The sequence below is a fragment of the Palaemon carinicauda genome, chromosome 8 (assembly GCF_036898095.1).
Source record: "Palaemon carinicauda isolate YSFRI2023 chromosome 8, ASM3689809v2, whole genome shotgun sequence".
Taxonomy (NCBI): Eukaryota; Metazoa; Arthropoda; class Malacostraca; order Decapoda; family Palaemonidae; genus Palaemon; species Palaemon carinicauda.
Genome location: NC_090732.1, coordinates 36,809,365 through 36,824,364, shown reverse-complemented (window position 1 = coordinate 36,824,364; position 15,000 = coordinate 36,809,365). Strand labels below are relative to the sequence as shown.

General features: G+C 33.8%; 1 protein-coding gene across 1 annotated transcript in view; it reads left to right on the top strand.

Moving 5' to 3' along the window:
* Positions 1-15,000, top strand: part of LOC137645703 (coiled-coil domain-containing protein AGAP005037) — a 1,132,788-nt gene that overhangs the window by 938,157 nt on the left and 179,631 nt on the right. Inside the window, exon 15 of the mRNA XM_068378564.1 lies at positions 1,433-1,567. Coding sequence (XP_068234665.1) covers positions 1,433-1,567 — 135 coding nt within the window. The remainder of the gene's footprint in view (positions 1-1,432; positions 1,568-15,000) is intronic.

Genomic DNA, 15,000 nt, shown 5'->3' with positions numbered 1-15,000 from the left:
AGAGTCTTTGAATTGATGGACGTTTGAAATTTGTTTACAAAATTCCCAATAGCAGGGAAAATGAATACGCACAGTTTTGATTCCGAGAAATATAAAAGTTTCTATATTATATTTTTTTTTCAATTGACCATGAATCAGCTTGCACAAACACCGTTTTTCATAACCTTGACGTTTCAAAGAATATTGTATTTGATATAACAATTCTAAAAAAAAAAAGAAATAAGCAGACATTAATGACGACCACTGGATTAACATTTCAATATTTGATATAGGGAAAATTTAGTTTATCAATCATTAAGTTCTTTTCTGGAACAAAACTTTTGTTGGTATGTCTTGAGTTAAACTGGAAATTATTTCAACCTGCAGAAAGACATTTCATTTTGTATTCTCTTTCTTGAGAGATAATCGTTATTCACCCTATTACTCTTGACTGTTGATTTTTTTGACAACCATAGCAGGAATTTAAAATCTTTTATTTTATTTAATTTACATCCTTAAAACTGTTTTTTTTTTTTTTTCTATAGCCACTGCACATAGCATTAAGACACAGCCCAAACATTTGTTGTTTTTTGCAAGGATGCTTGTCTATACCGGACAACATACTCCCTTTTGCACATTTATTTAGAAGTTGCAGACAAAACAACAAAATTAAAATATAACAGGTTATGTACAGCCTCGATATCTATATAAATACCGTCAAGAACACATAAATTTTACACGAAATAGTAAATTAATATATATATATATATATATATATATATATATATATATATATATATATATATATATATATATATATATATATATATATATATATATATATATATATATAATCAACCACAATGACATTTAATATCGATTTCTACATCTGGGAATGTATATCCACTGGAAATTCAATTATAATTAATACTTCGGGCTGGGCCAGCCAGAAGCATTCATCATAAGTGAATTTCCGGTTAGATATAGATTCCCTAAGGTAGAATTCGATAATAAATGCCATTGTGGTTGGTATTTACATTAATTAAAATCACGAGTGATAGTTATTTTATATATATATATATATATATATATATATATATATATATATATATATATATATATATATATATATGTATATATATATATATATATATATATATATATATATATATATATATATATATATATATATATATATATAATTTTCGTGTATGCGTGTATGTATGCATGTGTGCGCGCTCGTGTTGTTGTATGAGGACGAATGATAAAACAAAAGAATGTGTGCAGAAATGTTATTGCTGTCACCACGAGAGAATGAAAGAAGCACTGGAATGATCTTCATGAGATGTATTAATTTGCAACTGGCTTAAGGGCAATTTCAGAATATTCGTCTTGAGTTACAGGGTGTCATAAGTTGAACTTGGAGGGTGGTCTTTTTGTGGTGTTATTGCAGACCCGTTGAGACCAATAAATGACGACCCACTGAGACCAAGCAAGCCGGCTCCTCCCCCCACCAAGCCACAACCGCCACCCAAACCACCCAATCTGATGCTCACGCGCCCGTCTTTGTCGCTTCAGAACTCGACAGGTATTCCACGTTACTAACGAATCTCTGCATCTCAGTCATCATTACGAGACTTCTCCACCCACCTAATAGCCATAACCACCCACCCACCCACCCAACCATTAGCCAGACCAGACTGTCCCGATCGCCGTGACCCCAAACAAGAGCAAAATCAGATTTTTTTTTTTCTTTTTTTTTTCATGATCCTTGTCTAATGTTCAGCTCCCTGTTCCCTTCCCCCAATTTTGGTTTTGGACATTTAAGGTTAGGAAAAGCATTTTTGTATAGATTGAATTTTGAGAATGTGATTTTTTTTTCTTGCACACAAACCTCGATGCTAACATATGGTTGTCCCCCATATAGATTTACATTACGTTTGAAAGTTTAATCCGTAGGCTACAGTTAAGGTGTTAGCATCCCCTTTTCAATGTTTAAGACGACTCTCAGGATCTCTTTGCGTAGAAATACTGACCAATTGTTGGCAGCGATGAAATGTGCCCGAGAATGACACAGTGCCTGCATAGAAATATTTTTGAATTGCATATTGATTTTTACAATAGAGTCTTTATTTATTTATTTTTTTTTTTCGTCTAATTTCACTGCCTAAATGTCAACGCAATTCTTACTTTAGTGACTGTCCAGTTTCACCACACAGTTAGGAGATGGATTATTTTAGCTCTCTTCGTCGTTTTACTGTACCTTTTGTTATAGATTTTAGAATTATGATGCACAAAATGTCTTCAACAAGATCATTGGCTATTTATTGTATTTATAGTAATCTGGAATGCTATTATAGAAATATGTTTCTTAACTACGAAACGCATATTTATTTTCATAGATATTGTTATTGATAACTTGATGTAAATATATCTTTCTGTATATCTACCTACCTACATATCTATCCATCGTTATACGTATATATATATATATATATATATATATATATATATATATATATATATATATATATATATATATATATATACATATATATATATATATATATATATATATATATGTATATATATATATATATATATATATATATATATATATATATATATATATATATATATATATATATATATATATATGTATGTATATATATATATATGTATGTATATATATGTATATATATATATATATATGTATATATATACATATATATATATATATATATATATATATATATATATATATATATATATATATTTAATATCAATGTTAATTCATCGATATAACAAAGTACGGATTGTTCTACTCGTTTAAGGTTTATACATTTTAGATAAAATTTTATTTTTTAATTTCATCAAATTCGTGTAAACCTGAAAAAGTGCTCAGAGGCTGGGCCGGAAGCTATAAAACTCCATTAAGCTTCAAGGAGTTTTGTACAAGGTTTTCCTTATCACTTGTTTCTAAAGATATGCAACTCATAAGTTCATGTTTTTACTTTTAACGATTTCGAGATTGAATCAACATTTCCAAAATTTCTGTAGGTTATGTTATTGGTAATATTTATAAACATATTCATGCAAAATCTGCGTGTTCATACTTATTATTATTATTATTATTATTATTATTATTATTATTATTATTATTATTATTATTATTATTATTATTATTATTATTATTATTATTATCATTATAAAACCCTAGTTGGAAAAGCAAGATGCCATAATCTCAGGGCTCCAACAGGGAAAAATAAGGAAATAAGGAAATATATAAACGATATGAGAAGTAATGAAAATTCCAAATGAAATATTTTAAGACAGAGTATAAGTGTTTAAAAAGGGATTTTGTAACAGGATGCGAATAAAATATGCATAAGCATATTGCGAAGAAGTTATTGCAGGTTGCATCTGTTAAAAGTGTGTAGCTTTAATTTTCGAGAAGGGACTGATTTATTAATTCATCTATTGATTCAATTCTGTAAAATTGCCGATGATCTTTGACACTGTGAATGTATGAGTATATCCATTAATAATCTATAGAATACACTTTTAATGGAAATTATTTTATAAAAAAGTGAATACCTCCCGATAAATGATAGTGTTGAGATTTATCTCGCTCATTTTTGTTTGTCAATATGATTCTGGCTGCGTTTGAGGGCTTTATCCTACTTATATTATACGAAATTTAACATGATATACGGATTATATATTCTGCCGCTCAGAGCAATGAAACAGTTTGAGGCCTATCATTTGTCGCAAATTTTTAAAACATGTTTTATGTTCTCAGAATTATATGTACCAGTATGCTGAGGGAAATTAATCATAAGCATTGGACTGTTGTGTTAATCCACTGTGGAAGTAATATCATCATTGTTTTCACGAGCAAATGGAATCCTAGAGGAAAAGCTTAATCCTAAAAGCCCTTTAGAACATAATAAGTTCATGGTGCGGAAAACAAACGGATAAATTCAGAATAAACTATTAAGCAGATGTAGAAAAAACTATAACATTGTGAGATTAACATTAATGGCAAGCAATTGAGAAAGACTAAATTTTAAACAACAGTTATGCCAGTCTTATCAAACAAATTTGAACTTCTGAAGTATCACAGATTCTATAAGGTTGTTGTTGGCACCGGAGATTGTTATGAAGATAAAGGGCGGGGCATTTAATAGACTGTATCTTTCCCATTTAAGGTAAACATAAATCAGAATCATCCATCAACTTTAAAGATAATTAGACTGTAAAAAAAAAAATCAGTTGGAAATTGTTGGACAAGGACAAGGAAGGATATATCTCCTTTCATTTTACCTCAAGATATCTTATCATTGCTTCCATAGTTGGAATGGTGCTGAAGAGATGGCATGGATAAAAAGTAATTAGGGCACCTCTTGTATAATTCCAAATAAATTTATTAAAGGTCTGTTAGTTTTCATACTAAATTACTAATTTAGTTTTTTGATAATGATGGCCATTACCACATTATAAACAAAAATAAGAGAAGACAGTGCTCACATTAAATTTGAATTTATTTATGAACGAACACATTGCTAAACCTTCTAGTCTATATTGTGTCCAAAGAGGAACCCCTAGTGCTCCATTATTTAATAAATAAAGAAGGAGCCAGTTTGTAGCAGATCATGTAAGATATCATGTAGCTGAAACGCTGAAATACAGTAGATTAGATCTGAGACTAAACTCAGCAGTGTCCTGCCTAATAATTAAATCACACTAGTCATTTCTTGTCCGAGGTTTTGGCCAACCTTCAGCCAATAATAGCTAGCGAAAGTGTTATAGCGTCACACTACGATATCACAGTTCGAGGACCTGATATCATTATGGGACCAAGAATTTTTTTTTTACTGTTGCAGTAATATGTACTACCGGTATATTACCTGAATAGAAGAGAATTCTACAACTAACGCAAGATGAACAAAGCAGATTTATATTATCTCTTGAGTCTTGTTGGACCAAAGATTACCAAGCAAGAGCACGTCCTATTTGCAGCCGACATCGTGTGTGTTTACATCTGACGTCATGCTCGCGGTTTATGCGCGCTGCTTCCCGTCCAGTCTGGAAGCCAACATCTCAAAGAACATCTTGCTCTTTCCATTTTGGGCTGCTGCTGGCGAAAAAAAAAAAAAGCCTAATGTGATTCCAGCTTAAGACTGATGCCTTAGATTTGCCCTTTGCTTGTAAATGGCTCATTTCTAAATGATATCCTCTGGACGGTTAATGTGAGAAATAAACGGCAGATAATAACAAACTCATACTTACAAAAAAGAACAACCCATACCATTGACAGGATTAGAGTTAATATTATTGAATATGAAAAAAAGATATCGATGGTGCAATTGAGTAAAATGTGTAATTAAAACAATACTACCAACTTTATAGGAAGACTTCTGAGCGATGCTCTTCGGAATACCAGATTTAGGACATTATTTTCTACTCAATTATTGTCAATTATCGTTCACTGACTATTCGAAAGCTGTCATCTCAACACTTGATTATATATAGATTGTCTATTAATCCCATAAGGCAGTCAGCAGCTCTTCTAATGTTATATCAAACATGAGACAAAGCACACTGAAACATTTTCATATAATATATCCTTTTTGAACATAAAGTTCATAATGGTAATTATTTGTTCTTTATTCGTGTCATTGAATAAGTAAAATGCAGAAAATATACAAAAAAATAAAAATATTGACTACAGTGAAAACGGTGTATTTATAAGACCTATGATCTTAGTGTAGTACATGAGTACATGTCGTTATGATCAATAAAACTGTATTCATATTTCAAAGAAAACTAATTAACTAATGCAAAATGTATATAATTTTTTTTGTTACCGCGGACAGTTTTAAAAAATCTCATTCATCAGCAGGATTTTGCATGGGTCTGGTAACTATCAAAGTAATCAGGTCTGAAACGCATAAATCTATTGCCTGAATCTCGGTATTTACCTTTGAAATTTCATGCTAGCACAGGCAAACAGAATTTGCAATATAATGATTCCAGAGAGAGAAAAAAAAAAACGTAACTTCCATGGGTTTGTATAGCTCATGAAAATAACTTGCTCAAAGCTCTTCCTGTGCTGTAAATGAATATTCTCCCAAGTTTTTAGAAGTTTTCCATAATATTTCAGATATGTTAAAAAATCTTCCATCAAATGGTTTTAACAACAACTGCTAGTAGCAATTATTTTACATATGGTATAATATTTAGCGTTCTACAAATAATTCATAACAATTACCCACTGATAAGAAAAAAATAATGAAAACTCTTCTACAATATCAGCAAGCAAAAAGAAAAAAAAAAAAAAAAAAAAAAGGGAAATAATTAAAATAATCCTGACACGTTCGTTATATGTCGACAAGATTGCTAATTGGTAGGAAGTGAGCCAAACACAATGCACCGTAACAACATCGATGATATTTCAGTAACTGCATTCAATGCAGTACTAAAATCTGTATTGTTATTTATCAATGTTCGCGAAAAGGATAATCCATCCAATCCTGAGTCTCTGTAGCAAACTTGAAGGTTGGTATCCTTGAAGCTCCATGTGACTGAGTTTCAGTAGATTGATACTATCACAAATTTTATAGTAATACCGAGTAAAAGGGTCATCTATACCTTTAATTGGGCTCCACAAGGCCCTAGAAGATTTGGAAGACCAAGGCCTACATGACTTAGAACTATAAAGTGTGAAGTGGGACATGATGTGTGAAGAAGTATTGAATTAAAAGCTCAAGACAGAGACGACTGGCGTAATCTAACCGAGGCCCTTTACGTCAATAGGCGTAGGAAGAGATGATGAAAATGGTCATGCTTGCTCAGTCTGTTCAGCAACATTTAGATAGTTTACTCCTCATGGTAAGGAGATTTCGTGCGTTTAAGCCTTTTTATTGATATGTGGTCCTCACTAAGTTTATAACATTAGTTACTATAAGTTTTATGTTCATGTTTATGGATTCCGCCCATGTCAAATATCCGTTTATTAGCCTAGTCACTCTCCGTTTACACAGACTGGATAAGGTAAATTGACTTCTAATTTGGATAACTAGCATAAAATCTTATATTTATTTATACTTTTACATATCTATATTGAAAGTCTCCTCTCTTTTCCAGCGAATATTTGATTCTCAAGTAAAATCTGGTATCATATTTCACTCTATCATAGTGAGCAATGTGAATAAAACACTGTTTGGCATTACGATAATTGAACCTTTTGGTTTATCAAAAGGTTGTCTTGTCCTTATCGATTCTTTTTCTTCTCAAAACCATCCATACTGTCCTCCCTTCAGTTGAAGTGGCTGTCCTGGAGGGTATTTAGCCTTGCATGGTGTATCGGCTCCTCCATGTTGACCAGTTTTTCCGACTTTTTTTTTCTATAGCGTATGGGTTTGATCAATCAGTTTATTTATATTTCTGTACATATTGCTTTTGTTATAATTCTTGTTAATCTAGTTTTTAAGTATGATGTCTCTTTTTTTATTACCATTAATTCTTATGCTGTCTGGAGACATTGAGTGAAATCCGGGACCAGTACGTCCTAGATTTCGTCAATGTCGTCTACTGTATTGCAATATTCGTGGTCTTCATGCAAATATTCAAGACCTTACAGTTGCGTCCAGACAGTATGATATTCTTTTGTGCTCAGAAACTTTGGTTTCTAATATGAGACACTCCTCTGAGCTCCTTATAACTGGTTTTAAGAAGCCAATAATGTTGAAACGTGATGCCATCCCAAGGGCCAGGGGAATGGCGGTGTATATCAGGACTGAGTACCCTGCTTCTCATAAGTCCTGTTATGAATGTAGATGTCATGAGATTCGGGTAATAAAAGTTTGTGGCAGGCGTAACAACTTTTATTTGTGTTCGATCTACTGGAATCCAGACATGGATGATTCTATCTTCGATTGTCTTCTTATCATTATAACTAAGATACAAGAAGATGATAGAAAGGCTTCTTTTGTCTTTGTTGGGGATTTCAATGCTCACCATAGGGAGTGGTTAAGTTCTATCTCTCCTACCATGGCTTAAGAGCTTTAGACTTTGCCTCTGAATCAGGCTGTGATCAAATCATAAATGAAGGTACTTACAGGTCTGGTAATTGCTTGGACCTCGTATACACTGACTCCCCTGGCGTTATAACAAGTAAGGTTGGTTCTCCAGTCGGGACATCTGATCATGCCTTGATCTCATTAGTAGTAATGACTGAGCAGCCTGTCCCTGATGTTTCATACTCTTGTAAAATTTATATGAATTCTCAAGCAGATTGGAATGGGATTTTGCATGATCTTATGTGCTTGAATTGGTCACAATTATATAATAGTGTTGATCCTGTTGTTCCTTTGAATGAAAATCTAGTCAACATAATTGATAGGCGTATTCCTTCTCGTGTGCTAAGGTACCGAGTGAAGGACAAACCGTGGTTCAATGATGATTGTAGACGTGCTTATTTGGAGAAGCAGGAGACCTATCAACTTTGGAAGGGTAGCAGAGCAGATTTGACTTTGAATAACTATACTCAGCTTAGAGCTTTTGTTCAGAGAGTTTATGCTTCAACTGAAAAGGAATACAATTCAACCATAAAAGAAACCCTTTCTGGCATAACTCAGGAACATAAATGGTGGTCTACCCTTAAATCTGCACTCTTTTGTGTTATTACCAGCATTGACTACTGAAACTCTACTACAATTTACCAAAAGTGCAACTTAAGAAATTACAAAACATAATAAACAGAGAAGCAAGACTGATAAAAGGTGTTCCACCTAGAGAAAGTATCACCCCTATACTAATCGATTTACACTGGCTGCCGATTAAAGTGAGAATTGAATTTAAAATATGTACAATAACCCACCAAGTTATCAGAACCGGGCGTCCAAAATACTCAAGAGAATTGCTACATATTGCGCAGCCAACAAATCGTGTCGACACGAGAATAGTTACAGATGGCTTCAAACTGTTGGAACCTAGTTTTATGTCCACTTTAGGCTCCAGAGCCTTTAAATATGCACCCCCGAGACTATATAATGAACTCCCACGAAACATTCGAGTGATTGAAGACATTAAGGCTTTCTAGAGGAAACTGAAGACTTTCTTATTTCATGAATCTTTTAACAGTGACGATTTAACAATAAATGAACAATACGCGATATGAAACATTTAATACTCTGAATGAACAAGGTAAAATGACAATGGAGGTCCTGTAGAGAGTGGGGTTCCCCTGCTGTATGGGACCGGAAAAGCAGCCATCAAAGTAAGTAAGTAAAGATGCAACAGTTCCTCCTCTACTGAAACCAGATGGCTCAGTCACTCACTGTCCTAGGGAAAATGCAACTCTTTTGGCTGATGTTTTTTACAGTAAACAGAGTAATGAAAAACTTGAACTTCCTCATTCCTGTTTTCCTGAGGCTAAACTAACTAGCTTACCTTTTCGATCTCGTGAAATTAAAGCTCTGTTGATGGATCTTGATGGTTATGGAGGTGTAGACCCAAATGGTATTTTTCCTTTATTTTGTGTAAAGACTGCAGATTTCTTAGCTCCAAAGTTATCTGTTAATTTGCGTAAGTTAGCAAGGAGAGGAGCTTTTAGCACTTGTTGGAGAATTGGTAATGTTACTCCTCTATGTAAATGTGTTTGTAGTTGCTCAAGTCCAATTGATTACCGCCCAATTTCCATAACTCCCATATTACCTAAAGTTTTTGAACGTCTGCTGGCAAAACGTCTCAATATGTTTGCTGAAAGTAATAATATATCCCCTAGTTTGCAATTTGGTTTTCGTAAAGGCCTTGGAGCATGTGATGCCCTTCTTACAATCTTCAATGCTGTACAGAAATCCCTTGATTGTGGCCAGGAAGTTCGTATGATTGGCCTTGATTTTAGTACTACCTTTGACCGTGTTCATCATGAGGCCATTGCTTTCAAACTGAAACAGTTGGGAGTGGGTTGGTCGTTTCTTAGCATTATTATGGATTTTTCTAGTAATAAATCTCAAAGAGTTGTTGTTGATGGGCACCATAGTGAGTATAGGAATGTGATATCTGGTGTTCCACAGGGGAGTGTTCTTGTCCCATTACTTTTCATACTATATACACATTACATGGGGTTTGGCCTAGAAAACAAGCTTGTTGCATATGCAGATGATGCTTCTCTCTTTGCATGAACTCCATCCCCTGAATGTAGATCTGGGGTTGCTGAATTCCTTAATAGAGATCTGGCTAGTGCATGAGGCAAATTATGGGGTATGAAGTTGAATCCTAACAAAACTCAAAGTATGATTGTAAGTAGGTCAAGGATAGTGGCTCCTCAACATCCGGATCTCAGTATTGATAATGTTTCTTTAACTTTGTATGACTCTTTTAAAATTTTAGGGGTGATTCTCGACAGCAAATTTACTTCTGAGAAACACATTAGGTCTGTGTATTCTTCAATTGCACAAAAAATTGGCTTATTGAGAGTCTTTCAAGATTTTCTGTGATCAATTTATTCTAAAGAAGTGTTTTAATTCTTTCATTCTACCTTGTTTTGAGTATTGTTCTCCTGTCTGGTCTTCAGCTGCTGATTCTCATCTTAATTTATTGGACAGAAACTTTCAGTCTATTAAATTTCTTATTCCTGATCTAGATATTAATCTTTGGCACCGTCGTTCAATTAGTTCATTATGCATGTTGCATAAGATTTTTCATAATTCTGACCATCCTTTACATTCAGATCTTCCTGCACAATTCCATCCTGTTTGTATTACTAGGCAGGCAGTTAATTCTAATAGCCAGGCCTTCTCCATCATGAGGCTCAATACTACACAGTATTCTAGAAGTTTCATTCCAGCTGTGACCAAGTTGTGGAATGATCTTCCTAATCGGGTAGTTGAATCAGTAGAAATTCTTAAGTTCAAAGTTGCAGCAAATGTTTTTATGTTGAACAGGCTGACATGAGTCTTTTTATAGTTAATATATGAAATATCTGTTTTGACGTTGTCACTGTTTGAAGAATGATTTATTGTTAACTTGTTCTCATCATTTATTTATTTCCTGGTTTCCTTTCCTCACTGGGAGCCTTTAGGCTTATAGCATCTTGCTTTTCCAACTAGGGTTGTAGCTTGGCTAGTATCAATAATAATAATAATGATACAATATAAATGAGATGTATCAGTAGTTTTTTAATTCACCCATTTGATCTTACCGCTCAAAGTTTTTTTTTTTTTTTTTTTTTTTTTTTGCTGGAAGCGTGGTTTATATTTTTCGCTATAGATATTAAGTAATTTCTATACGTAGATGAATTTCAAAAAGATAGATAAGGCAATTACTGCACAAACAGTTATACAGGATAATGTGCTGCATGGTTAAATAGTTAACCTTCGTTCTTTTTACTTTACTTTTGGGCACATAAGTATGCTAATGCCAGATAATAATACTCTCTCTCTCTCTCTCTCTCTCTCTCTCTCTCTCTCTCTCTCTCTCTCTCTCTCTCTCTCTCTCTCTGTATGATAAGGAAATACGGATGAATTAGAAAAAATATATAGTTTACCCTCAAATGTTTTTATTATTCATATTTGAACACATACTACCATTAAAAGATCAGACGTAACTTAATAAAAATAAGTCTATATGATATTTTCCTGACAAAGTGGTTGCACTTCGATACCTCGAACAAACCAAATATTAGGGAAACATTTACGCCACAACACAGAAACGATATAGCTAACTTATGTATAACACACACACACACACACACACACACACACACACACACACATATATATATATATATATATATATATATATATATATATATATATATATATATGTGTATATATATACATCTTTATATACAGAATATATATATATATATATATATATATATATATATATATTATATATATATATATATGATTATATATACACTCATATATATACACACACACACACACATATATATATATATATATATATATATATATATATATATATATATATATATATATATATATATATATTATAATCTTGAAAAATCTTATGGAACATGGGAAAAAGAACTAAGGGAACGAAGATGCCATATACTGATATGTTAATCAGGGACAAGGAATTTATAAACCTAAAAGTTTTTTTTTTTTTTTCAACAAATTAAGACCAAGGGTCAGTACGACAAGAAATCAATACTTAAAATATGGACGAATGAGAGAATTAAAACTACTTTTGACGATAGATTGGTCACCAAAAATTTTAAAATTCTTTCTCAAGATGATGGTTTTTGATATCTAAAAAGTATATTTGAAATGGAGAATAACACCTAGGAATTTAAATTAATTGTATATAGTTAAGAGACGTTATTAATGCAAAAGTTGAATAGTTACTGTCCATGACTTACTTACAATCATATTTTGAAGCCCCAACCTAGATTAGCTGCCGTAACCGCCAACCAGGTTATGCACCAACTGCTCTGAACGGCAAGACACACAGCAGAGAGTGGGGTTACCTAAAGAAAATGAGACAGAACATGAACTGTATCATGCAAGACTGTAGACAACTTCCAACTGTTCACCTTAAAAGAACTGAATTCTGCCATTAAACATGTCAAATATGGGAAAGCGGACGACCTAGATGGCATAAAAACAGAAATGATCCTACATTTTGGAGACAAAAGAAAAGCATGGGGTAATGTTGCTATTCAATTCCTCTGCAACGACCTACCAAATCCCAAAGACTTTGAGAAAAGCGAGAGTAGTGGCCTTGCTGAAACCAGGAAAAAAACCATCCCCAAAAGATATTGATCAGTATTCTTACTGTATATCCTTTAAAAATTATACGAATAATTGATCCTAGCTTGTATACAACCAACTGCCGAAGAACAACTGTCGACAGATGAATTTGGCTCTAGATCAGGTCGATCCTTCTGCAATCAGGTATTAAATCTGACGCAATACATCGAAGATGGGTTTGAGAAGAGGCAAATCACTGGTACAGTGTTTGTCGAACTTACCGTGAGTAATGACACTGTAAACCATAGAGCACTCCTTATGAAGGTGGCTCAAGTTATACGGAATACTAGCACGTACGCATCATTGAATCACTGCTTACCAATCAGCCATTCTTTGTAGAAATGGATGGCAGGAAAAGCAAATGGAGAATACAGAACAATGGTCTTCCACAATTGTCGTTGCTGGTGCCGATGCTATTTAAGATCTATACCAATGACCAGCTGCAGTACCAGATCATGTGTAGGTACATACAGTATATACAGAAGGTCTGAGCATTTCCACATATTTTGATTCCTTCACCAACATCTAAGAAAGACTGTAAAACGCCCTGACTACCCTCTCTACCTACTACAAAAAGTGGCACCTCATTGCCTATCCAAGCAAAACACAGGTGTATGCCTCCCTCCTAAACAATCACCAGGCAAACAGAATGCTAAAGATCAAATGGGGTGACAAAAATCTGGAAAATCACACCATTTCCCAGTTTACTTGGGTTTTACCCTTGACAAAAAACTCATTTAAATAAAAAGCAAACATGAAGTACCATCTAGGAACAACCACCTCAGCAAACTCGCCAACATCAGCCGAGGAACAGACCTTGAGACTCTAAGGCAGACAGCCCAAGCACTTTGTTACTATACTGTGGAGTCCTGTGCACCAGTGTGACCAAGATCATGGCATGTGCATAAGGTACACTCAGAGCTAAATAAGTTCTGTCAGATAATTACTGTACCATAAATCAACACATATACCATCTTTATATGAAGTAGCCGATATCTCACCACCCTTTATCAGACGTGAAATGCTGGCAAAACTGAAAAGCATACACAAATTATTGACCCTAGCAATCCACTCCACAATTATCAGGCAAAGACTGAAATCCCACAAAAGCTTTGCAACAGTAGATGGACTAGAGCTAATCCGTGCAGCTGCTCAAAGACTAGAGAAGTGGAGGAAAAATTACCAATAGCCATCCAGTGAGGCACTCCCCAGCCTAAACGAAGGCCTTCCCAGTGGAACAACCCTCACCAGGAAGGACTGCGTAACCCTAAACAGAGCAAGGCTAAAAGTGGGCAAAGCTGGAGATAACCATCACAAATGGGGATTAGCCACCAACCCTGAATGCCCATGTGGGGCAACATCACAAACAATTGAACACACCCTACGAATGTGCCCACTTGGCTCTCACCGCTCACATCAAGACCTCAGAAAATTAAATGACAACGTTCTCCTGCAGGTTCAACATTGGAGTAATATGGGGATGATGTGTTTTGTTAGGGTTCAGCTTCATTCACCATTATTTGCACATGCTCTATTTCAACTAGATATATTTTAAGGGATTCAACAACCACAGATCTATACTCTGGAGATAGAATTTATACAAAGAGAGTAGAACTATCTGCATATGCAACAAAATTGTTAGCTATGTCAAACCATATATCGTGTGTATAAAGTATTATAGTATGAAATGTATTGGGTGAATATCACTCCTCTTAGGAACGCCAGATATTCTACTCTCATAGTCCCTATGGTGGCCATCAACTACTGCTCTTTGTAATATTTTTCCTATAAATTCAATAATATGCTAATTGAAGATCTAACTATTTCCATCTGTTCAAGTTTGATAATAAGGGCCTCACAATTAACACGGTCAACGGTAACACATATCAAGGCTGATCATACGAACTTCTTAACCATAATCACTAGATTTCTGTTCAGAATTGTAAATTCTACGGAAGGCATCCCATGCTTCAAGGCTTTTGAAAAAGTCAAAATACAGATATAGAAACAAAGGATTAAATTCAGCGTAACTCCTTAGATTTTTTGACAAAATATATTAGAAACATTCAGATATGGGAGTATGAAATAGAGCAGTAATCAGTATAGCTAGAGCTACCACAAACACATTTTCTTAATGGAGTAACGTTACCAATCTACAAAGAAAATCTCTGTGTGCTAACTTGAAAAAAAAAAAAAAAAACAGATAAGTCATTAGCCTGGAGGCAACTTAAGGTTT